A 25582-nucleotide genomic window follows, 5' to 3' on the forward strand; every position below is an offset into this window, starting at 1 on the left:
GGGCCAGGGAGGCCCGGGTTCTTCAAGTCCCCACTCTGTCATGGCAGCAATGTTCCCTCTAAGCTGTGGAGTCTTGTGAGCAAAAATTCGACTTTGTGAGCTACTGGTATTAAAGTTGTGAGCGAGCGATTTGGCTCCTGCATAAATCAATTTGCTCTGGAGCCCCATCCTTCCTGAGCGGAGGCAAAAATGTGTAAAAAACTGTGAGCTAGCTCACACTAACTCAGCTTAGAGGGAACACTGGCGGTGGTGGCGGAAAGTGCCGTCAAGTCGCAGCCAATTTATGGTGACCCCGTAGGGTTTTTAAGGCAAGAGACGAACAGAGGTGGCTTTGCCATTGCCGGCCTCTGCATTAGCAGCCCTGGACTCCCTGGGCGATCTCCCACCCAAATACTAACCAGGTCCAACCCTGCTTAGCTTCTGAGATCTGACAAGATCAGGCTAGCCTGTGCCACCCGGGTCATGGTGACCGTGCGCCTAATCCACCTCACAGGGCGGTTTTTGGATTGAATAACTGTATTAACCTCTTTGTGCCTCCACTGGGGAGAAACACAGGGTACAAATAGAGACCCCCCAAGGACTTTGCTTGAGATCCCAGAGTGCTGTGGTCAGTTAGAGGGACCAGTTGTCTGATTCGATTCAAAGCTACTTCTTAAATCCATGTGAGAGAATGCCAAAGGGATAGCTACAGTTTTTGGCAGGATGCACTGAGTCAGACCATTGGTCTCTGGCAGCTTTTGATATATGGACGGAGGTTCGTTACATTGTACGGGAGGCAGCAATCAGCACCATCCCAAAGAAACCGAAATGCAAGAAAGCAAAGTAGCTGTCTGATGAGGCTTTACAAACAGCAGAGGAAAGAAGGAAAGCGAAAGGTGAAAAGGAAAGATTTACCCAACTGAATGCAGATTTCCAGAGAACAGCAAGGAGGGATAAGGAGGCTTTCATGAATGAACAATGCAAAGTAATAGAAGCAAACAATAGAATGGGAAGGACTAGAGATCTCTTCAAGAAAATTGGAGAAATCAAGGGAACCTTCCGTGCAAAGCTGGCCATGATAAAGGACACAAATGGCAGGGACCTAGCAGAAGCAATTAGGAAAAGATGGCAAGAATACATAGAAGAACTATACAAGAAGGACCTCAATGTCCTTGCCAACCACGAAGGTGTGATCACTGATCTCGAGCCAGACATCCTGGAATGCGAAGTCAAATGGGCCTTAGAAAGCATTACTAACAACAAAGCTAGCAGAGGTGATGGTATCCCACCTGAGCTATTCAAAGTCTTAAATGATGATGCTGTTAAAGTGCTACACCAATATGCCAGCAAGTTTGGAAAATGCACCAGTGGCCACAGGATTGGAAAAGGTCACATTCCAATCCCAAAGAGGGGCAATGCCAAAGAATGTTCAAACTATTGCACAATTGCACTCATTTCACACGCTAGCAAGGTCATGCTCATGATCCTACAAGCCAGGCTTCAGCAGTACATGAATAGAGAACTGCCAGAAGTACAAGCTGGGTTTCGAAGAGGTAGAGGAACTAGAGATCAAATTGCCAACATTCGCTGGATTATGGAGAAAGCAAGGGAGTACCAGAAAAACATCTACTTCTGTTTCATTGGCTATGCTAAAGCCTTTGATTGTGTAGATCACAACAAACTATGGCAGGTCCTTAAAGAGACAGGCGTACCAGACCACCTCACATGTCTCTTCAGAAACCTGTATAAGGGTCAAGAAGCAACAGTTAGAACCGGACATGGAACAACTGATTGGTTTAGCATAGGAAAAGAAGTACAACAAGGATGTATATTGTCATCCTGCTTATTTAATTTATATGCACAGTACATCATGCAAAATGCCGGCCTGGATGAATCACAAACCGGAATTAAGATTGCTGGGGAAAAGATCAACAACCTCAGATATGCAGACGATACCACTCTAATGGCAGAAAGTGAAAGGGGCTTAAAAAGCCTCTTGCTGAGTGTGAAAGAGGAGAGTGCAAAAGTTGGCTTGAAACTCAACATCAAAAAAACTAAGATCATGGCATCCAGCCCCATCACTCCTTGGCAAATAGAAGGGGAAGCAGTGACAGACTTCACATTCCTGGGATCCAAGATCACTGCAGACGGTGACTACAGCTATGAAATTAAAAGATGCCTGCTCCTTGGGAGGAAAGCGATGGCATACCTAGAAAGCATAATAAAAAGTAGAGACATCACCCTGCCAACAAAAGCAATGGCATTCCCAGTAGTACTGTATGGCTGCGAGAGTTGGACCATAAGGAAGGCCGAGCGCCAAAGAATAGATTCTTTTGAATTATGTTGCTGGAGAAGACTCTTGAGAGTCCCTTGGACTGCAAGGAGATCAAATCAGTCGATCCTAAAAGAAATCAGTGCTGACTGTTCCCTGGAAGGCCAGATACTGAAGCTGAAGCTCAAATACTTTGGCCGTCAAATGAGAAGGGAGCACTCATTGGAGAAGACCCTGATGCTAGGAAAGATTGAAGGTAACAGAAGAAGAGGACGGCAAAGGATGAGATGGTTAGACAGTGTCATAGATGCAACGAACATGAAATTGAGCAAACTCCAGAGGATGATGGAAGACAGGAGGGCCTAGCGTGATGTGGTCCATGGCAATGCTCCCTCTAAGCTGTGGAGTTCTGTGAGCAAAAATTCTACTTTGTGAGCTGCTGGCATTAAAGTTGTGAGCGAGCGATTTGGCTGCTGCATCAATGAGTTTGCTCTGGAGCCACCTTTCCTGAGCTAAGACAAAAATGCGTGAGCCGGAGGATTAAGAACCGTGAGCTAGCTCACACTAACTCAGCTTAGAGGGAACACTGGTCCATGGGGTCTGGTATCCTATATTAGAAACAATAGGACTAGACAAATTTGACTGGGAAACTGTACGAAATGTTAAATTTAAGCTTTTATTATATACTTGAATAAGATATATACTACATCTCGTTACCATGCAACCTTCCGCTGTCATAAAGCCCACTTTTTAGATCAAAATTGTCCCTTTTCTAGGTTGTATACTTAGCGGATTAGCTTTGATATGTTATTATAGCTTACGTGGACCCACACCTTATAACTAACTGGTTATTGAGAAATTTTTTCTTCACCTTTAATGTGACTTAATACGATTTAATATGTTCTTTTCAAAAATGTTGTTTCACTGTTTTAAAATGTTATTTACTTATGTACTATGTATTTCAATTGTGAACAAAAATAAAATTAAAAAAAAAAACGAAGAGTCGGACTCAACTGTGTGACTGAACAACAACAACAACAATATATAGAACACAGTTAATGATATGGAGAAGCAGCAGAGAGGTGCTGAAAGGAAAGCGGTATTTTCTTTTGCCTTGCAAGAATGTCTTGCTGTAATCCACCCACACTCCACTTGGTGGTGCTAAAGGCAGGTTTTCTTATTAGTCACTTAGAGGAGGGCAGGGAGTTGTTCCTGTTGGCAGCAGAGGAGAGGACTTGCAGTCATGAGTTTAAATTAAGGGCGGGAAGACACTGGTTGGATATGAGGAAAAACTATTTTACAGTAAGACTTGAGCCACAGTGGAGCCAGCTGCCTAGGGAGGTGGTGGCCTCCCCCTCACTGGCAGTCTTTAAAGCAGTGGCTGGACAGACACTTGTCAGGGATACTGTAGGCTGATCCTACATTGAGCAGGGGGGGTGGACTAATGGCCTCTTCCAACTCTGTGATCCTATGACATTGCCTTTAAGCTCGGTAAGAACTGTTTAGCTCAAAGAAAGCCGAGAATTTCATTCTGCTCCTGCACTTCACTGGGCTATGCAGAAGGAGAGGAAGAAACTGAAAAGTTTGTCCCCAAATGTGACGGAGCATCAGAATTGAATCAGATCCTCCCCCACCCAGTGCAGCTGTTGTTTTTAATTAAAACAGAAACTTGGTGATGGACACGAGAGTTTCCTGCAGGAATCCTTACACCGTTTTCAGGCTTCTATTCACTTGTGTTTTGATTCTTCCTTATTGCATGGATTAGCAATTACAAGGGGGTCGTAGGGGTGGTATGAATCTGCCCTGTGCTTGGGTTAGGGCACTGGTTCATATAGCCCAGTATTGCTCATTCTAAATGAGCTGCTTTGTGGGGTCACCAGTAGGGATCATTTCCCTAGTGCTGTATTGTCCCCACTGTACAAAGGAGCACAGGATGCAGCCTTTTAATGCAGAGTCCGTAGTATTTCACTATGTATAAAGAGCAACTCCTTATTCGTTTCAATAAGAAGAGAACTGTATGTTGAATTATAGCCAATCTAGCCCAGAAGTTTGAAGAAGAAGAGATTCCCTGCCCTTCACTCGGAGTCTCAGAGCGGCTTACAAATTCATTTCCCTTCCCCTCCCCAAAACAGACACCCTGTGAGGTAGGTGGGGCTGAGAGAGCTCTTTCAAGAACTGCCCTTTCAAGGACATCTCTTGTCAGAACTATGGCTTGCCCAAGGTCATCCAGCAGCTGCAAGTGGAGGAGTGGGGAATCAAACCCGGTCCTCCCAGATTAGAGTCCGCACACTTAACCACTACACCAAACTGGCTCCAGTGATGGCTGGTCAGAGGCCTCGGAGATGCTCAGAAGTGGGACAGTAAAGCAAAATCCCTGCCTTCTTTGTTCGTTAATCCTCACCCCCAATCTGGTACTCATCAGCACCATTCTGTTTATGGGGACTGAACCTGGGACTTTCTGTATGCAAAGCAGATGCTTTCCCACAAAGCCATAGCTCCTTCCGACTCCACATGATGTGTGCTGTTTCTTTAAACATTTGTGTTAAATATGTTTTTAATGGTTGTGACCTTTTTTAAAGTTGGCTAACCCTTGTTTTAAAATGAGTTCTCTTCCTTATACATTGCCTGTGATCACTTAGCAAAAACAAAATATTACAATAGCAATGGGCGGACAAGTTGTTGTGAAGATAATGTATGAGCAATGAGTATGACTTCTAATGCCATGCAACTGCTAAGTGTTATCGCTGTGTACTGTTTGCATTTAACTCAGATTCACACATTGAGATGAGTAATGGGCAGTTTAAGACTATTGATTAATAAACTGCCAAGTACTCAAGGCAAGATTACCAGCTGCTCTTTGCATAGGGATCGCCTTAACCGTTGGTGTAGTGGTTAAATGTGCGGACTCGAATCTGGGAGAACCGGGTTTGATTCCCTACTCCTCCAGTTGCACCTGGCTGGATGACCTTGGGCAAGCCGTAGTTCTGATAAGAGCTGCCCTTGAAAAAGAGCAGTTTGTGTCAGAGTTCTCTCAGCCCCACCCACCTCACAGGGTGTCTGCTGTGGGGAGGGGAAGGGAAAGGAGTTTGTAAGCCACTCTGAGACTCCAAGTGAAGGGCGGGGTATAAATCCAATCTCTTCTTCTTCTTCTTCTTCTTTGCATCAGAACTTCTTATGCTTTGCACCTAGTAGTTTTGTTCAAACTTATCACTGATCATTACCCATTGTGCATCAATCAACAGATTTGAATGGCCGTCTTTTTAATACCTGGGGAGGGTTTCTTGAGCTATAAAGTAAACTGTGAGCCTTGCATAGGGTGCGTAGCCATTTTTACCTGTTAAAGATTTTCTACACAGTTGCCACCAGAACTCTCATCTCCCTTTTTTAGGCACCCCGTCCGCCACATCTGGTTCAACAGCCATAGTCTCATCACTGCCAACATTCCCAATGAGAAGACACCCCGTGGCGCCAGCATCATGGATGACGACTTGACCGCTCACCGCAGGTAAGGCTGGGTGCTGCTGAACACGGGTGAGAGGAAAAAGAATCTCGAACGGGAGGGTGGGGCGGTTTGATGCTGTTGGGCATGGAAGGAAGCCTCTGGCAGTAGAAGCATGGCAGTCCACTAAAAGCCTTGCCTGTAGCGGGCAGATGCATTTTGCCCATTACAGAAAGATTAAAGCACTTGGGGCTCTTGAACTTGGAGAAATGACGGCTATGGGCTGACATGATCAAGGTTTATAAGATTATGCATGGGAGAGCAGGTAGAGAAAGAGGTACTTTTCTCCCTTTCTCGCAATACAAGAACTTGTGGGCACTCCATGAAATTGCTGAGCGGTCGGGTTAGAACGGATAAAAGGAAGTACTTCTTCACCCAAAGAGTGATTAACACTTGGAATTCACTGCCACAGGAAGTGGTGGCGGCTACAAGCATGGACGGCTTCAAGAGGGAATTGGATAAATATATGGAGCAGAGGTCCATCAGTGGCTATTAGCCACAAGGTATAGATAGGAACTCTCAGTCTGGGGCAAGTGATGCTCTGTATTCTTGGTGCTTGGGGGGGCAACAGTGGGAGGGCTTCTAGTGTCCCGGCTCCACTTCTGGACCTCCTGATGGCACCTGGTATTTTTGGCCACTATGTGACAGCGTGTTGGACTGGATGGGCCATTGGCCTGATCCAACACTGGCTTCTCTTATGTTCTCATTTTGGTAGTAAAACTAGCAGTGACGCTGAGTTTCATAACATCCTGCTTTGTAATGCAAATTTGTCCAGTTTTGAGTTGAGCCCCATCACTAATAGCCCCAGTGAAATTCCTGTGGCATATCGATTTAGCTTTTAAGACTGAACGAAACAAGAAATTTTGTATTTTCTCCCTCAGGGTCTAAGCCACCTAATGTGAGAATGTGGGCACTTAAAGAAGTTGTAGCCTCCTCTTCGAGCTTCTAACTTGGAGGATGGCCTGAATGTGGGTATATCTTTCCACCTCTTCTGAGAGGCCCCGTGGTTGCTCTTTTGTCCGGGGTGAATCAGGCAGTTGGGAGCCAGCACGGTGTAGCGGTTACAGTTTCAGTGACCCACGTTCAAATCTCCACTGTGCTGTGAAGCTAGGTGGGTGACCTTGGGCCAGTCACACCCTCTCCGTCTAACCTACCTCATAGAGGTGTTATGAGGATAAAGTGGAGGCAGAGGGAGATCAAGGTACGCTGTCTTGAGCTCTAGGTAGGAAGACCAGGTCAAAAATGTACAGATGTTGCGGCACAGTATCACTTTGGAACTTCTTTTTCTCTCTGTCTCTGGGCAGACACCGAGGAATCATCTACGCCTACGAGTTCTCTGTGGATCAGCTAGCCGTGGAGAGTGTCCTGCCCATCTGTCGCTCCTCTTACAGCGAAACAACTGGTTACAACTACAACATTGGCCTGGCTGTCCCCTATGACAACATCTAAGTAGCAGGTCACCCTCCATCAGTCGGGGAAGTCGTGCCGCAGGGCCAAGACCTGGGTCAGAATCTGGAAACAAGGGTAAGGTGGGCCACAGAAGAGGCGCCGAAACCTCCTGAAAGGTATCCCAAAGTAAGGCAGAGGCCGTAGGAGAAGAATGGACAGGCATCGGCCCCGGGCACCAGGCCAGGCAGAGTCCAGGGCTGGCCCAGTGGAATCCGAAAAGAGGTGCTGTGCCAAGGCAAGGAAGAGCAGCAGTCGCAAGCAGGAGCGGCAGGGAGGCTGGCCTTTGTTCACTGGGCCGGGAGAGTGGAGAGAAGGGGGCTGTACCCTGACCTGGATCGGCCCCGCTAGCCCGCTGTCATCAGATCTCAGAAGCTACGCAGGGTCGGCCTTAGTCAAAATTTGGATGGAAGGACCACCAAGGAATACCAGGGTCGTGACACAGAGGCAGGCAATGGCAAGCCACCTCTGAACGTCTCCTGACTTGGAATCCCCACCAGGGGTTGCCGTAAGTCAGCCATGACTTGACGGCAAAAAACACAACAGGGGGCTGAAGCCACAGGCAGCAGGGGTGGGGAGGCACAAAGGAAGGGAGCCATGCAAGGGGGGGGGAGTACCTGTCTCCTAAGAACGGAAGAAACGGAGGAGTTTTGCACAAACCCTTAAGAGTGAGTCTCAAGGTGAACACAGAAGAAATGTGTGAAAAACAGACTTTTCTGGAGATTTAAATAAAAACATCCTTGTTGTATAATAAAGCATCCTTCAATAAAGTGTCGATTGCACTTCATGCATCTCCAAGCCACGCCCTTCATTGAACTGTCAGCATCACACCAGGAATCTCAAGGGACTGTTGGTTTGAACCTTGCTGTCCCTTTAGCTGTCTAAGGTCAACTGGGGCTCGTCTAATGCCTAGAAACCCAAACAGGGGAAGCAGCCTCACTGCCTGGCAGGGGAAGGGTTTGCTTTTTAAGTTAACAGCACTTCAGACATGCAGCTCGGCTTCTATGCCCGGTTGCTGACCCTCCAGAGTAACTTGCTGACCAGTGTGTGGGACAGAGTATCGGACCCCCGCTCTGACCCAGCAGGGCTCTTGTGAGCAATGACTGAAGCAAGGTGGACTGGCCCCATCACACATGAGCCTCATCCACAGAAGCCCACTCAGACATGCAATTCAATTGCAAAAGTGTTTGGGGAGGGGGTGTAATTCTCCCTCTGCACCCGTGCATAGTTTCTTCAGTTGCCCCCACCGTCCCACTGCTTTAAGTCCTAGGAAGAAAGGAAAGATGCCAGCATTATTCTTGCATTTGTTCCTTTACTTGGGGGGGGGGGTGGAGCAGAGACTTCCCTTTCCCAGCATTACCCCTATCTGCCCACTCCCTGTGGCATCGTGCAACTTGAGCTTAAGTCACTGCTTAAATTCAGCGAAGGCTCGAAAAACCAGCTTGGGTCGTGAACACCAGAGTCTCCTTCGGCACACATTTATGACCAGCTTCCTTGTTTGTTGGTTTGCACATTTTGAAAATGCAAAAGCATAGAGAAGCGAGCACAAGCTGTGCCTGTATTTCTTCCTCCCTCTCCTCACCCCCCTCCGCTAACTGAGAACCTGCAGGAACACAAGCCACCTTCTGGACTTCTTCAAATGTGGCCATTCCAGGTGGAAGGCAGGGAAGGTTGCAAGAACTCACTGCCTGTTCACACAACATAGGAAATAAAGGCTGCTTGCAAAAGTGACAAGCCCAAGAGCGCGAAAGTCCACTCCCTTTTCCCATTGTTGTTGCCACAGCTGATCTGTGGAACTCTCACCCACTAGCCAAAGCAATGCATAATGGTGTAACTGTTCAAAAACTAGCAGACGTACACCAGAAAGATGCTGGGCAAGTAGTGTCTCTTTAACCTAAGGGGGCCTTTGTATCCTGAACAACAGAAAAAGTCAACCACTATCTGTTAGTGTTAATGCTACTTGGGCCAAGTGGAATATTAGACTTCATTATTTATTAATTAAAAGAGTTATAGATCACCATTCTCTTGTGGTTCAAGGTGGCTTACAATTCGGAATTAAAACCATACATAATACGGCTAAATGTGGTGCTTCCATGGAGATAGAGCAAGATGGGTAGCCGTGTTTGTCTAACACTGCCACAGGAGGTGGTGGCGGGGCTACAAGCACGGACGGCCTCAAGAGGGAATTAGATAAGCAGAGGTCCATCAGTGGCTATTAGCCACAAGGTATAGATAGGAACTCTCAGTCTGGGGCAAGTGATGCTCTGTATTCTTGATGGTGCGGGGGGGGGCAACGCAGTGGGAGGGCTTCTAGTGTCCTGGCCCCACTGCCGGATGACCTGATGTCACCTGGTAATTTTGGCCACTGTGTTGACAGAGTGTTGGACTGGATGGGCCATTGGCCTGATCCAACATTGGCTTCTCTTATGTTCTTATGTCTGTAGCAGCAGAAAAGGGCAAGAGTCCAGTAGCGCCTTAGAGAGTAACAAAATATGTGGCAGGGGAGGAGCTTCCATTATCTGAAGAAGTATGAGCAGTGACTCACGAAAGCTCATCCCCTGCCACGTATTTTGTTACTCTTTAAGGTACTACTGGACTCTTGCCCTTTTCTGCTGCTACAGACAAACATGGCTACCCGTCTTGATCTACAAATATAATACAATAAACACCCCGTAATCAGCACCACCCAAGACAGAACATGCAGTTCCAACTGCATTAAAAGCCCTAAGACATAAAACAGCCTTATAGCGCCTCCTGAAAACTTCTGTTCCCCCCCACACACACACACACCAGGAGCCCACTCCAGAAGATGGGGACAATTTGCAAGGGAAGATACGTGGGGAGACGGCCCTTCAGATACACGGCTCCCAGTGCCATGAAGGGCTTTAAAGGACCTTGTGAATTCACAGACCTGCGAGGCAAAACATGATCCCAGGAAGAATAAACAGGCCACTGCCAAGAACTAAAAACAATCCTACTTTATTGCATGTTGCTATTGGTGAATGTGATTCATAAACGTGAACATATTTGGGGGTGGGGGACACCTGCAAAGCTAGGCTAGAAGTCTCAGCCACGTAAAACTGTCCCCTTAACCAGCAGCGCAGACTTTGTACCAAGCAACTGCCCTGGATCCCTGCAGTACTGGGAGAAGCCAATCCCCCATCTACCCGTATTGACCGCCCAACATTCTGTCCTGGGTCGCTTTCAAAGGCATCGGCACTTCCATTGCAGCTTCTCTTTGGTTAGTGGCAAGGCGCAATTGGCTCCATGGTGAGGAAGCGGACGTGCATCTTGGTCTCGATGTCGATTCCTTCCCACATCTGCCCGGGGGCAAGAGAAGATTGAGTTGGGGGTCATATAACCGGGAGGGGGGACAGAGGTCATCTTAAGGGGTTGCAGATAATCTGGTACTGGCTGATCAGGAAGTGTGGTCCTGAGTGCTTGTGGCAGTCATGGGTGCTGTTCTTGAAAGCAGTTGCTGTCTCCTGCCTAATGTGATGATGATGATATTGGATTCATACCCCGCCCTTCACTTGGAGTCTCAGAGCGGCTTACAATCCCCTTTCCCTTCCCCTCCCCACAACAGACCCCCTGTGAGGTAGGTGGGCTGAGAGAGCTCTTTCGAGAACTGCTCTTTTCAATGACAGCTCTTGTCAGAACTATGGCGTGCCCAAGGTCATCCAGTAGCTGCAAGTGGAAGAATGGGGAATCAAACCAGTTCTCCCAGACTAGCGCACTTAACCACTACACCAAACTGGCTCAATGTGGAAGATTCCAAACGATGCTTCCGGGATTCCAAACAAGCACATTTCTCTTTCACACACCCTCACATCTACACTGCAGGGAAGCATCCTCAAAAGTTTCCTGTTTGCAAGGACACCACAAAGAGGTAGTTGAAGGGGTGGGAAGATTGTGAAGTGAAAGTCTGCAAATATCCTTGCACACAATACAAATAAGGATTATGTCACTGATCAACATATGGAGAGTGGTGGCGGTGAAGAGACTGTAATGATTAAAATCAGCAACCAAACGTGTTGCAGGAAACCCACTTGCAGCCCCGGCCGCTGAATTTTCACTCTCTACCAATGTGCAAGTCCATATTTTAAATGCCCATTTCTTTTACAATCCATGTCTTGTAAAAATGCAAGAAGGGGGTGCCCAATGAAGTTAACGGCCAACAGATTCAGGGCAAAACAAAAGGAACTGCCTCTTTACTCAATGAGTAATCAGATTGGAATTCATTGTCAGCAGATGCACAGATGGCTTTAAAAGGAACTCGGAGTCACGAAGCAGAGGTCCCCACCAGTGGCTACTAGCCATATTCAGAGGAGGTAAACCCGAATGCCAGAGCTGGGATGCATCATCGGAAAGATGCCCTCTTTGGGCACTCTGTGGCCAGGGCCCTTCTCCCCTCCCTCTGCCCATGACTAAGTTCCCCCTGCTCACTTTCCCCTCCCACTCCCCACCAGTGTTCCCTCTAAGCTGAGTTAGTGTGAGCCCGCTCACAGTTTTTTAGCCTCTGGCTCACACATCTTTGTCTTAGTTCAGGAAGGGTGGCTCCAGAGCAAACTGATTTATGCAGGAGCCAAATCCCTCGTGCGCAGCTTTAATGCCAGTAGCTCACCAAGTAGAATCTTTACTCACAAGACTCCACAGCTTAGAGGGAACACTGCTCCCCACCTGACGTGAACACAAGGAGCTGCCTTCTACTGAATCAGACCATCGGTCCATCAGAGTAGTATTTGTCTACTGAGACTGGCAGCAGCTCTCCAGGGCCTCAGGCTGAGGTCTTTCACATCTACCGCCAGAACCTTTTAACTGGAAATGCTGGGGATTGAACCTGAGCCCTTCTGCATGGCAAGCAGATGCCCTGTCTCTGAGGTACAGCCCCTCTTAAGGATGCTTAAGCAGCCTTCCCCCATTTCCTCATAAGCTGAGAGCCAGTTTGGTGTAGAGCTTCAGAGCGATGGACTCTAATCTGGGGAACCTGGTTTGATTCTGCCCTCCTCCACATGAAGCCAGCTGGGTGACTTTGGGTCAGTCACAGCTCTTTCAGCGCTCATTCAGCCTCTAGCTCGCCACCTAGTGCTGCATAATGCTAGAGAGCTACAAGTTAAGGCTGCCAGACGATCTTTGGCGCTCCTAGCCATACTGCACACAATGCCACGCAATAATGATGTTATTATTCCTCGTGAGCCCTGTCATTGCCCGTGTTCACTGATGCTTGCACCACCCACATCCTTTCCCTGATCACTCTGAGCAGTGCTCATGGCTAGGAGCATGCATGGTGGAGTTCTTCAAAGCAGGTGGGTGGAGGAAGGGCATGCAGGCCAGCATCAGGGGGGCCCCACTAGAAGCCGTGGGCCTCAGCTGCTGCCCCACCTCCGGGTATGCTGAAACCGGCCCTGAAAGCATTGCCACACACCGCCATGCATGCAGCTCCCCAACCCAGAGAAGACGCAGTGCTCTGTTCTAACCTTCAGAAAGTCTTCAAATGTGATTCCCTCGTACACCTGGTCTGGCTCCTGAAATGAGAAGAGAGGACAGAGTTTGATTAAATCTTAAGTCATGAACCTCCCATGAAAGGAGGTCCCAATTTGGATCAGGTCCAGGTGATGAATAGGAGGGGAGTACAATATGTACATGAGCCATTGCACCTGCAACGCTTAACCTCCAGATTTCTTGTGGTGGGAGAGATCCATGTGGACCTCTGAACCCCCTTCCCATTCAGTGGAAGCCCAGCTGTTCTTTCCACTGGGCTGCTTCATTCTGTTTTAACCTTAGCTTTTCTCCATGCAGTTTAGGGATGCATATATGGTTCTTTCCCCTCCCACATTTTATCCAGACAACAACCCTGTGAGGCGGGTTAGAATGAGTGTATATAACTGTTACTCAGTCGGTGATATGACTCAGCCATTTAGTCTCCTTGGCCCAACCTGCTGCCCCATAGTGACTCACATTCCACCCCAACCATGATGGAGCCAAGACCTATACACACATTAACATGTCCCCAAGGTAGGATTGTATCACCACTGCTCCAGGAATGGGATTCTATTTCCCAGCCTGGTTCCCTTATACTGAACCCAGATCCTGAACCTGTCTTCAGGCCCCACCCCAGTTACAGAAGACCTTGAGCCCATTAGTCTCTTACAGTCTGCAAAGTGGGAACGATTATGGGCTGACACACTGAGATTTAAGCACAGAGGTCCACAGAGTCCCCAACAAATGGATCGGGGTGATCTTCTGCTTTAGGGGGCACCTCCCAACCAGTGGGGCTGAATTCCCTCTTACCATCTGCCCCATGCAGATGCTGGCAGCCTCCATCATGGCTCCATCTGCGATGGACCTCACTGACTCCTTATCCAGGTGGGGGTTCCCTGAGAGCAGTTCCTGCACCACCTGGCCACAGGAAGCAAAGGAAGTTGCATTGAGCAGCAGCCGCAGCTCACCAGAGTGCAGTTAGGAAAGGAGGTGGCAAAAAAAAACCCAAACAGACAATACGTTACTTTTCTGTATTCCTGCAGGGTGATCTTCCCATCGCTGTCCGAGTCGTACATGTGAAAGAGGACTAGAAGACAGAAGGCAAAAGACGGCAGCAGGGTCAGAAGGCTCTCCCTCGCTTAGGACCGGAGCTTGTAACCTTGCCCATTCTTAAGCATGTTCATTCAGAAGACAATCTTAATTTAAAGGCCCATGGGGGGCATGGTGAAACCTTCACTTACCACCAGTGTTCCCTCTAAGCTGAGTTAGTATGAGCTAGCTCACAGTTTTTTAGCCTCCAGCTCACAGATTTTTGTCTGAGCTCAGGAAGGATGGCTCCAGAGCAAACTGATTTATGCAGTAGCCAAATCACTCACTCACAAATTTAATGCCAGTGGCTCACGAAGTAGAATTTTTGCTCACAAGACTCCACAGCTTAGAGGGAACATTGCTTACCACTCTCCTGAAACGAAGACATGAGCATGTATCAAATAGTAGGCTAATTCTAGAGGGAGACCAGAGTGAGTCTTCTACACGTCACCTTTATTGCAGCAGAACAAATTTAGAGCCCGGTGGCACCTTTAAGACCAACAAAGGTTTATTCAAGGTATGAGCAGCAGAAGAGATTGGATTTATACGCCGCCCTTCACTACCCAAAGGAGTCTCAGAGCAGATTTACAATCTCCTTTCCCTTCCCCTCCCCACAACAGACACCCTGTGAGGTAGGTGGGGCTGAGAGAACACTTGACAGAAACTGCCCGTGAGAGAACAGCTCTGACAGACCTTGTGACTGACCCAAGGTCACGCCAGCAGCTGCAGGTGGAGGAGTGGGGAATCAAACCTCCCAGATAAGAGTCCGTGCTCCTAACCACTACACCAAGCTGGCTCTCTATAACCCTCCCCATGCACAGTTTCACCCATCAAAAGCAAGACAGAGGAGGTGCAGGATTGGGCTGCTAGTCCTGCTGCATGCAACAGGAGCCGTTCTTTCCTGGTCAGGAGGAGCTCAGCAACCAGCAGTCCCATTCCAAGCATGACTCTGAAAGAGATCTGAACTGAATGCAAGGTCCCACAATGCTTACCCTCAGGGCTCTTTTTGGGCAGAAACGCACAGGAACGGAGTTCCGGCTGGCTCCCAAGTTGGCCACGCCCAGCAGGAACTCATTAGCATAATAGGCCACACCCAACAGCAGGCACTCATTAGGATTGGCTACATTTGGGGTGTGTGGCCTACCATGCTAAGGAGTTCCTGCTACAAAAAAAGGCCCTGGGTTTGGACAACAAACAAGGTAAACAGAATAACAAGCAAAAGGTGGGTGTGGCTGGATGACCACACTTCTGGTAACATGGGAATGCGGCCTAATATGCTAATGAGCGGTGCAGTCAGGGGTGTGTGGCCTAATATGCTAATGAGTTTCTGCTATTGGGTGTGGCCTATGATGCTAATAAGTTCCTGCTGGGCTTTTTCTACAAAAAAAGCCCTGCTTACTCTTGAGTAAACATGAATACAATTGCCACCTGCACTTACGCATGTAAAGAACGGGGGCACTCGAGATGCAAGTTCTAGCTAAAGAGCTTGTGGGACTTATTGTTTAAAAGTTTTAATCACAGATTTTAGACACGGTCCCTTTAATTAGAACAGTCACCATGATGGGCCATAGGAAAAATATTCAAAAGCAGCAGAGGGGTCATGGTTTACTAGGTCCAACTAAAACATCATAAAGTACAGTATCGGGTAAGCTTTCAAATTGCTCTGAACTCTTCTTCAGGCTGCAGGTTCAGCACTTCAAAACGGGGGAGGGGAGTCATTTGCACCAGTGGAAATGCTGTTAGGATCCAACCTTACCTCCCAAGCTTTAAGTAACCAATCTTATCAAATGTCAATTTCCCCTGTCCTTTCATGCAGGAGGGGGTCTATAAATGACACTTACAGCTCTTCGAAGCATTTTCTAAAAATTACAGTCTGCCGGATACCTTATTTGCCGATCAAAATGTTTAACTGATCGATCAGCTAAGACCACATTCCTGGTTAAAAGCCACTCCACCAGCTAGAAGTCTTTTCCTTCATGGACAGGAGTGTAGGCACTCCTGGAGCAGCTGTGGAAGAGGACCACCTGTCCTTACATCGGCTAGCCATCTTACTCACAAAGGTAGCCACAGCCCCAGGGGAATGTCAGGGGCTGAAAACAAGGCAGATTCAACTCACATTTCAGCTTCTGTTTGCGGAAACGATCCAGCTGCTCTTCATCCATATCCATCTCAATCGGTCTGAAATTAGACATGATAGTCAGGAAGTCCTCAAAATTGATTTCATCCACCAGCCCTTCGGATGCCTCTCGTAGGTTCCTGGAGGAAGCAAGAGAACAAGACGGCTGAGGGACTGATAGAGCTGGGCTCAAACATTCTGCCCAGAAAATGTCACAGAGGTTCAAACAGAGGTAGAGGAAGAGGAGTATCTCCACACCAGCTGACTTAAACTGGTGGAAGTCCCCAGAGGGAAAGCGCAAATGAGTGCACAGTAACACACAAGGAGACAGGCCCACTGAGGGCAACTTGCCAAAGGGAGCTGGCACTGATTTCCCCTGATGCTATGAAGCCCCCACAGCTTTACCTTTTGTCAAAAAAGGCCTGGACGATTTTGGCCCTAAGGGGGTTGAACTCCAGATCAGGAATGCGATCAAAGTTCTCTTTGCTGTAGAAAGGAAAGTAGAAAAAGAAAAAGACAGTGAGACTCACCTGCAAAGACAAAATGGCAGGCTCAGGAACAATGGTGCTCAGGTCTCTCTCGTGGACAGCGACACATCCACACGAGAGCAAGATTCAAGTCCGGGAGCACCCACTAGCAACAAGACTGAAAATAAGCTTTGGAGAGTCAAAGATCCCCTTGTCAGATCTGACCCAAGGACCTTTGTCTCTCAAAGGCTTATATCTTTTTGGTCTCTAAGGTGCTACGGGACTCGAATTTTGCTTTTCTGCTGCAGACCCACATGGCTACCCACCTGAAACACCTGCATGAGACAATGAGGCTCATTCTTTAATGCCATTTCTACTGAATTAGCTCGAGTTATTTTAGTTTACTTGGTTATTTATGCCCTGCTTTTCTTCATGACGGGGACCCAAAGCAGCCTTTACAGCTCCATCCTTCCCTCCTCCGCTTGATCCTCACAACCACCACCTCGTTAGAGAGGGGAGGCTGAGAGAGCGTGACCAGCCCAAGGTCACCTGCCGAGGTTCCATGGCAGAGTTAGGATTCAAACCCATATCACCCAATCTGCCACCACGACACTGTGCTTGCGCTCTTTTAACAAACTGGGATTTACAAATAAGATAGGCAGACAAGTAAGCTACGGAGGAGGAGGAGACTGGATTTATATCCGAGTGGGATTTACAAATAAGATAGGCCCACAAGCAAGCTACGGAGGGGGAGGAGACTGGATTTATATCCCCTCCACTCAAAGTTTCAGAGCAGCTTATAATCTCCTTCCTCCCCCTCCTCACAACAGGCAGGTGGGGCTAAGAGAGCTCTTTCGAGGACTGCTCTTGAGAGAACAGCTCTGAGAGAACTTGTGACTGACCCAAGGTCACACCAACAGCTGCATGTAGAGGAGTGGGAAACTGAACTCGTTTCTCCCAGATTAGAGTCTGCGCTCTTAACCACTAAAATAAACTGGCTGAATGCTCCCAATGAAATCAAGGGAACACAGAACTGCAGCTTGGCTGGTCCCTGAGAAAGGAAAAACCTTTTATTTAGAAGATGTAGAGGGACTAGTGTTCAAGATATACTTCTATAGCCTTGGTATGTATAAGGGGGGATTTTAAGACACTTTACCCCACTGGGACTATAGTTTAGTGGTAGCTTTTGCACGCAGGAGGTTCAAAGTTCAGATCTCAACACATCCAGTTAAAGAATCTCAGGTACCAGGAGTTGGGAAAGACCTTTCTCTGCCTGAAACAGGAGATAACACTAGGCTGGTTGGACCACAAACAGGATGCTGCTTCATATGTCTGTTGCTATTGAGCTAATTAAATTTGCTTCTATAAGACACGTTTAGAATTGTTCACTGTGGGAGTCGTCTGCTCGAGAAGCCGCAAGTTGATGACTGTGGTTAACCGTCCCCCTCATTTAAAACAATCACGATTATGTTTGTTTTATGGCACTGGGAAATTTTAATCCTCTTGCATTCTGGAGTGGTATGCCGTTGTGTGCATAACCCGTACGGCTCGTTGTGGCGCCGTGCTGATCGAACAGGATTTCAAGCTGACCGCAGCAAACTTTTACGACAGATTTCAGGTAGGACTTGAGCACGACCTAATTTTTCCAGGCTGGGCTCTAGTGCCAGAGCTCAGGCGGCTCAGCCTCCACAGCGCCCGTGGTCCACGAGCATTCTGCACAAACCGATGATACCGAATGCCTCTTTCCAGCTAGCCTGGAATCTCTGGGCTGCTCATCCCAGCCAGGGGAGGAGGATGCAAACAGCCCCCCCGCCTGCCCTTCATGCAGGGTGTCTCCCACCACTAAGCGATGATGCTCCTTGGTCACTGCTGAGACTCTGTGTGAGTCCAATTCTCCAGCACCTGGGGAAAGGTCAGCTTGCAATTCTGACTGAGCGGGAGGAGAAACACACACACAAAGGACAATAATTCCTGTCCAACAATTAAATATAATGCAGAGAAATCAGTCTGGGACCAGGATCAGAAACAGAATCTGGTTGTTTAAAATACACAAGCATGCAAAATTGGTAGAATGCCTTACAATCCAGACCCATCTATCACAATTTCTTTTTTTTTTGTAACAATTTTTTTTATAAACATTCATAATCAGCATTAAATTTTCTACATTTATCCCTGTTACATCCATCCCCCTCCCTTTCCCCCTCCCTTATATGCGGCTTCCCACAGTGCTCCGACTTCCTGCACATTTACTTCTAATTTCTTCAACCTCCTGTTTACTCCCTTCTAATTTCTTTTTGTTTCCATTACATTTTTTCTTATAGTTCACTAGGTAACTCTTATTTCATTATCACAATTAGTTCTTTACTCATCATAACTCTCAGAAAAACTCTAAAAAGTTCTGTATTCAATGATTATCAAAGCAGAATAAATTGCCTTTTACTTCCCAATGCTTCTCTAAATACTCTTTTAAATGTTTCCAGTCATTAAAAAACTCTTCTGCTTCCATGTTATTCAATTTCCTTGTCATTTTGTCCATTTCAACTGCAAACAACAGTTTCTTGATCCAATCTTCAATTTTCGGTACTTCTTCTTGTCCATCTATCACAATTTCTATCCTGCCCTTTCTGCAAGGAGCACAGGATACCATCCTAGTTCTCTCCTCCTTCCTCCTGTTTCATCCTCACAACGGCCCTGGGAGGTAGTTTAGGCTGAGAGTGTCTGTCTGGCCAAAGGCCACCCATGCCAAGGAGGGGACTTGAACCGGGGCTTCCACAGTCTTCGCCTAACCACTAAAGGGGGCACTAGCTCTTCCTTACGTAGGAACACTTGGAAAGTTAGGGGCACCTTGACAGCGACCGAGGACCATGCATCCAGCAATTTAAATTCAGAATCCTGTAGCCATGTCTGCTGTTGTTTTCACATTGTTTGTCCAATACTGACTGTATCACAGACCAGATGGGATTGGAGACATAATATTAATAACCAGATCTGGTGTGTATGGAATCACTGGATTTGAGCGGCATGGTAGTAATGCGTTTTATGTTTAGAGAAGACAGCTGGTTTGAAACTTTGCCTCATCTGCTAATTGGACATTATATTTGAGTAGAGGACTGTCCCTGAGAGCAGACACTGTTCTAACTGAAGCAGGCTTCCCCTAGCAGCACCACAGAAGACCTCAACAGGTCCTGTGTGTTCCAGGTGCAATATTCAAAAGTTCCTTCCATGTTCTGTATTCGTTCCAGGGTACCAGTGTCTGAACAGCTCCAGCCCAGCTCTGGAGAAGTTGGCTAGGTAAGCTGCTGTGAAGGACTTAGGTTATTTTCTTTGTTCTGAATAAAATTTGGTTTACTCAAGACAAGAAGAAGAAGAGAAGAGATTGGATTTACACCCCGCCCTTCACTACCCAAAGGTGTCTCAGAGCGGCTTACAAACTCCTTTCCCTCCCCCTCCCCACAACAGACACCCTAGGAGGTAGGTTGGGCTGAGAGAGCTCTGACAGAACTATGGCTTGTCCAAGGTCATCCAGCAGGTGCAAGTGGAGGAGTGGGGAATCAAACCCAGTTCTCCCAGATTAGAGTCCGCGCACTTAACCACTACACCAAACTGGCTCTCAACCCTCAGTGTATTCCTGAACCACTGTTGCATCTGGAACTTAACAGGCAGGGGTGGACTGGTCACCTAACTTACAGGAAAAGTTCTTGCTTGGCCACTGCTCTTGGGTTGCCATCTTCCAGGTGGTGCCTGGAGTCCCCCCAGAATTACAACTGATCTCCAGACTACAGAGATCAGTTCCCTGGAGAAAATGGCTGTTCTGGAGGGTGGACTTTATGGCCTCACATCCCGGTTGAACTTCCTCCCCTTCCCAGACTCCACCCCTCCCCAGGCCCTGCCCCCAAACCTCCAAGAATTTCCCAATTGGCAACTCTACCTGAGAGCATGGAGCAAACAGCGCAACATCCGGGTAGCCCTGCTTAGCAATGCAAGGACCACTCAAGCCTGCCTCGCTCCAGGGCCATTTTGACTTCCCCTTCCATGCCTGCTGTAGCAGGTGAGCCCCTGAATTTAGGGTCTGAGACCCCACCCCAGACCCAAGTCAGAACTTGGCTAAGAAATATAGAAAGCCTCAGGAGAGGTAGCTGAGAAGGGCTTCCATAATTAATCAATCAATTCAAAACAATTTTATTGACTTAAAAAAGTACTCAGAGTGATCAAGTAATTTTTAAAAAATCTGTTAAGTATTTTAATAGAGAGGGCTTTTCCACATGCTCATTTGCCTTGCTTGTAAGTTCCTGTTTCTTCGGGGGTGGGGACTGTGTGTTCTGCACGTTTTGCTTCCTCTAGTGGTCGATTTGATATTATAACAATTTGTGTCTGGCATAAAAACCTGCAGTTTCAATCTGCAGGGAAATCTGCCGGACATAAAATGATGTAATATTGAATCGTCCACTGGAGGGAGCAAAACACATGTGAAACGGGAAAACCATGAAAAAACAGGAACATAACAAGCACGGAAAATGAGAAGGCAAAGAAGCCCAAAGCTGAGGAGTGAGTCCACACTTTCTAAAAACCAAGAGAGAGTTGTGTGTTTGAGACACATGCAAATATATGCAGACTTAAAATGGATTAATTCATTCATTTAGGATTATTTTAACTGGGTAACAGCCAGCTTGTGCAGGGGCCCTCAGCTCTAGTGCAAGGCCAAGGCAAAATAAATCCCCCGCCCCTGGATAACTTACCTGGTGCTGTCTTTAGCATCTTTTAGGCACCAGGCAAAATCTGTCCTGTTCACACAAGCCCATTGGAGATTAAGGATTTGGTCTGAAGGACATTTTTGGGCAGGGGAAGCCATTATGGAATTTTATTTTTCCGTTTTTTATCACTGCTACTTTAAAGCAACTTTTTAATTTAGTTCATATACTGCACAGCTTCAGTTCACTGTGGTTTTATATCGTTTCATATTTTTTTCATGTATTATAAGCAGCCTTGAGTGCTCCCAGGGGGTAGAAAATTGGCATGTAGCAGGAAAGAAAGGCAACAAAGAGCTTCCAAGGTCTCTAGAAATTAAATCTCTGAGTGCAGGTGAATGAATAGGCCCTATTTGTTCATTTTTCATTAAAAAACAGAACAGCAAAGCATATTGGATCAGACCAAGGGCTCCATCTAGTGCAGCGCTCTGTCTCACAGAGTTGCCAACGAGCCACCCCTGCCTTCAGAAAGCCCACAAACTGAGCACAGAGGCCAAAGCTTGTCCCTCTTCTCACCCCTGGCATTGGTCTTATGAGGGTGACTGCCTCTAAACATGGAGGTTCCATTGATGGGCTTATTTATTTATTTTATCATTTGCCTTTCTCATTGAGACTAGATGGCAGACTACAGAATTAGAATGTTAAATGTCAAAATGTTTAAAAGACCAGTACAACACACAGGATAAAAAATTCAATCAGACTGTAGAATTAGAGAACAATGAAATAAAAGTTTAAATACTCCCAATAAAGTGGATTATACAATTAAGAGAACAAGAAAAGCGGTACAGTACATCCAATAAGCTGCAACATGAGAAGGAGAAAGACCTGCCTATAACAACTCCCGTGAATCTGTCCAATCCCTTTATTAGAAACAAAAAAACACATCAAGTTTCTTTTGTATCTTTTGTGTTTTGGGTGGTGGTGTTCCTGATTTCTTTGTTTCTCCAGTGCCATTCCAACACCGTACATTATTTCTGCGTCAACACAATGCAAAAATAAACCTGTCTAGTATGGAGGTTGAGAGGTCTAGGGTTCCATTGTGCCTTTGGCTGGGTGGCACACTGGGTGACCCTCAGCCAGTCGCTCAGCATAACCTCCCCTGCAGGCTTGTTATTAGGATACAAGGAAGGAGGAGAGAATAAAGTACCGCGTGCCCTGGGGAAAGGGTGGAATACCAAAGACGTTGAAAAATGTACATTATTTCTGCGTCAAAACAATGCAAAAATAAACCTGTCTAGTAGAGAGGTTGAGAGATCTAGGGTTCCATTGTGCCCTTGGCTGGGTGGCACACTGGGTGACCCTCAACCAGTCGCTCAGCATAACCTCCCATGCAGGCTTCTTATTAGGATACAAGGAAGGAGGAGATAATAAAGTACCGTGCGCCCTGGGAAAAGGGTGGAATACCAAAGACGTTGAAAAAAATGTGTTAAAATCATTACAGATTTGTTTCATACAAGGGCAAAAGAATTGAAACAGGGATTTTGGACTTGAAACGGTGGGCTGCTAAATTCATCAACACTTCTAGTGAGGAACGGATATACCTCACCTCTGGTTCACAGTCACGTGAATGCACAGTAGTGTTGCCAGTCTCCAGGTGAGGCCTGGAGATCCCCCAGAATTACAACTGATCTCCAGACAAAAGAGACCAGCTCCCCAGAAGCAAAGCGGCTGCTTTGGAGGGTGGATGACATTATACCTTGCTGAGGCCCCTCTCACTTCTCTCCCCAGGCTCCATCCCCCAAATCTCCAGGGATTTCCCAAACCGGAGCTGGCAACCCTAATTTAAGTAGTCTGCTGTTTCACACCCATTGCAGCTGGTTGGGTATAGGTCGAACTGTGGTTAAACATCGTTAGCTACAATATGCTGTACCGTGTATCTTTAGCTTAACAAACAATACACCTGTGTTGCTTTTAAAGCAGTAGAGGAACACATGGAACTGCCTTTTATAAGGTCACTGCTGTCTACTCTGACTGTAAGTGGCATTCCAGGATCTCAGGAAGAGGTCTTCTACATTACACCAGTGTGGTGTAGTGGTTAAGAGCTACAGATGCTAATCTGGAGAACTGGGTTTGATTCCCCACTCCTCCTTCACATGAAGCCCGCTGGGTGACCTTGGGTCAGTCACAGCTCTCTCAGAGCTCTCTCAGCCCCAGAAATAAGACCTAGTGGTGCATGACGCTAGTGAGCTAGAAGTTAAGGCTGCCAGACAACCTTTGGATCTCCTGGCTATACTACACTCAATGCCATACGATTATTATTATTATCATATTAAAGGTAAAGGTAAAGGTTCCCTTGCTCGAAAGTCAGTCGACTCTGACTCTAGGGTTGCGGTGCTCATCTCCGTTTCAAAGCCAAAGAGCCAGCACTGTCTGAAGACGTTTCCATGGTCACCTACTACCTAATCCTTTTAAATGAAGATGTGGGGGATTGAACTTGCAACCTTCTGCATGCAAAGTAAAGATTTTCCAAAAGCTTGCTGAGGATCAACATAGATAGGCGCATTTCCGAGAGTAGATTTACTCATATTGTGATATACTGGGAGGCCCCAACCTTTTTGAGCCTGTGGGCACCTTTGGAATTCTCACACAGGGTGGTGGCACAACTGCAGAATGGCTGCCACAGGAGGCAGAGCCATGTGCATGGAGGAAGTGGGGTAATTTTCAAAAAATACACAGGGAAAGAAGAGCGACAGAGAATAAAACCAGCAACGTAGCGGCCGCTGCAACTGAAGTAACGTTATTTTAATCTGCACAGCCGATCCGATCTCGGCTAACCAATCAGAAGGCTGCTGGGGGAGAGCCCCATATGGCCCCACCCACTTTCCAAAACAGTTGGTGGGCACAGGGTTGCCAGGCCTCAGTTGGAAAATACCCAGAGACTTTGGGGGTGGAGCCAGGAGAGGGAGGGGTTTGGGGAGGGGAGGGGCCTCAGTATGGTCCAATGCCACAGAGTCCACCCTTCAAAGCAGCCATTTTCTCCAGGGGAGACCTAATCTCTGCCAGCTGGAGATCAGTTGTAAAAGCAGGAGATTCCCCAGGCCCCACCTGGAGGCTGGCAACCCTAAGCGGGAACCAGGAAAGCTGCCAGTGGGTGCCATGGTGCCCACAGGCAGCACGCTGGGCCCCCCTGATCTAGACTTACCTTCTGTTTTTTGTTTGTAGTCTTTGGTCTCTTGCAGTCCCAGACAGGCGGAATCCCATACATAATTTGCTAACACACAGTATGGATTCATAAGAAACTCATCTTCCTTTTCGGAATAAGCAAAAAAGCAGGAAGCTGTTCAAGGTGCCTCGCCTCATTTCTCCGAGTGAGACGTTTGCATGAATTAAAGCACTGTGTTCTAAGTGTGCGGATCGGGATTTGCATGAGAACAGCCACCCCTGAAAGAACCTCAAAGGAGGACAACAACAACCTCATTAAGGAGAAAACAGACAGAAGCTGCCGGTTGTTTAGCAAGACATTCTCTGGCTGGAAAACCAGCCGCTCTGGTCCAAGAACATCGTCAGGGCCGAGCTTGGCTCAGGCCCAGTCTACTCCTTGTGATCATCACACAGAGGTGGGTTGTTGACACCTCCTTTGCAAGATGGTCATGCCACATGGCGGGCCTAACGTGGAGAGGAGACAGATCAAGGTGGGGAGCCGTGTGAGTCTGTCTGTAGAGGTAGAAAAGAGCAAGAGTCCAGCAGCACCTTAAGGACTAACGAAATATGTGGCCGAGGAGAGTCATGCACAGGTCTGTCTGGCAACAACATGGAAGCTTTCCATATTATGATGGTTATGACCACATCTTGAGAGGCTTGGACGGCTGCCTGAATGCCCCAATTCTACAGCACTTTGGATCGGGGTACACAATTCAGTTCCTTGAGAACCCTGGATGCTGCTGCTGCTGCTTCTTAGAAAAAGAGATCCTCAAGTTTCTACCCCTTAGTGCTGTAAAGGACAATGGGATTGCTCAATTTTCTGGAACATGGGGCAGGTGCCACACTGGGGAACAGTGGCTGGAAGAGCCACAAGGTGGCATGTCAGAGAGCTACATGTGGCTCCCAAGCCACTACATATCACTGCTAGAGGATACTGAGCCCATCACATTCTGCTGACATAAATACCACGGAGAGAAAGGGGCTTCTGCTCCCTGCGTCTGCAGCACTCTGTTGCATGAAACTCAACCCGGTAGCACCGCGCCACTACCTGGAAGCAGACAGCGTGTAACCAGAGAATTAAATAAAAACCTAAAAGGGTCTGAGAGTTAGGGCTCTTAACTTGGCTGGCACCAGACTGGGAAGAAAGGGGACTAATTCTATCAACACATAAAAAGCCATGGACCTGTGCTCTAGTTCAGATATAAAATGTACAGTGAGGGGGCTCAGTGTGGTGCCAATGTAAGGATGCCAGACACCCCCTCCAAGTGGGGATGGGGGTCTCCTACTTTCAGCCCCCACCTCTCCGTTGCTGGGAATTACCCCCACTCCCCCCAAAAAGGCAGGAAT

At 47.4% G+C, this 25582-nt stretch overlaps 2 protein-coding genes across 2 annotated transcripts in view; one reads left to right on the forward strand and one right to left on the reverse strand.

Annotated features, from left to right (window-relative positions):
* Positions 1-7633, forward strand: part of FBXW8 (F-box and WD repeat domain containing 8) — a 113514-nt gene extending 105881 nt beyond the window's left edge. Inside the window, exons 10-11 of the mRNA XM_015413428.1 lie at positions 5640-5756; positions 7055-7633. Of these exons, the coding sequence (XP_015268914.1) occupies positions 5640-5756; positions 7055-7199 (262 nt within the window). The 3' untranslated portion in view covers positions 7200-7633. The remainder of the gene's footprint in view (positions 1-5639; positions 5757-7054) is intronic.
* Positions 7634-10230: 2597 nt separating this feature from the next.
* Positions 10231-25582, reverse strand: part of TESC (tescalcin) — a 49140-nt gene continuing 33788 nt past the window's right edge. Inside the window, exons 3-8 of the mRNA XM_015413430.1 lie at positions 16288-16368; positions 15883-16022; positions 13703-13764; positions 13488-13595; positions 12674-12721; positions 10231-10516 (exon numbers count right to left, since the gene is read on the reverse strand). Of these exons, the coding sequence (XP_015268916.1) occupies positions 10439-10516; positions 12674-12721; positions 13488-13595; positions 13703-13764; positions 15883-16022; positions 16288-16368 (517 nt within the window). The 3' untranslated portion in view covers positions 10231-10438. The remainder of the gene's footprint in view (positions 10517-12673; positions 12722-13487; positions 13596-13702; positions 13765-15882; positions 16023-16287; positions 16369-25582) is intronic.

Source organism: Gekko japonicus, unplaced genomic scaffold (assembly GCF_001447785.1).
Source record: "Gekko japonicus isolate JY-2015 unplaced genomic scaffold, Gekko_japonicus_V1.1 scaffold85, whole genome shotgun sequence".
NCBI classification, from domain to species: domain Eukaryota; kingdom Metazoa; phylum Chordata; class Lepidosauria; order Squamata; family Gekkonidae; genus Gekko; species Gekko japonicus.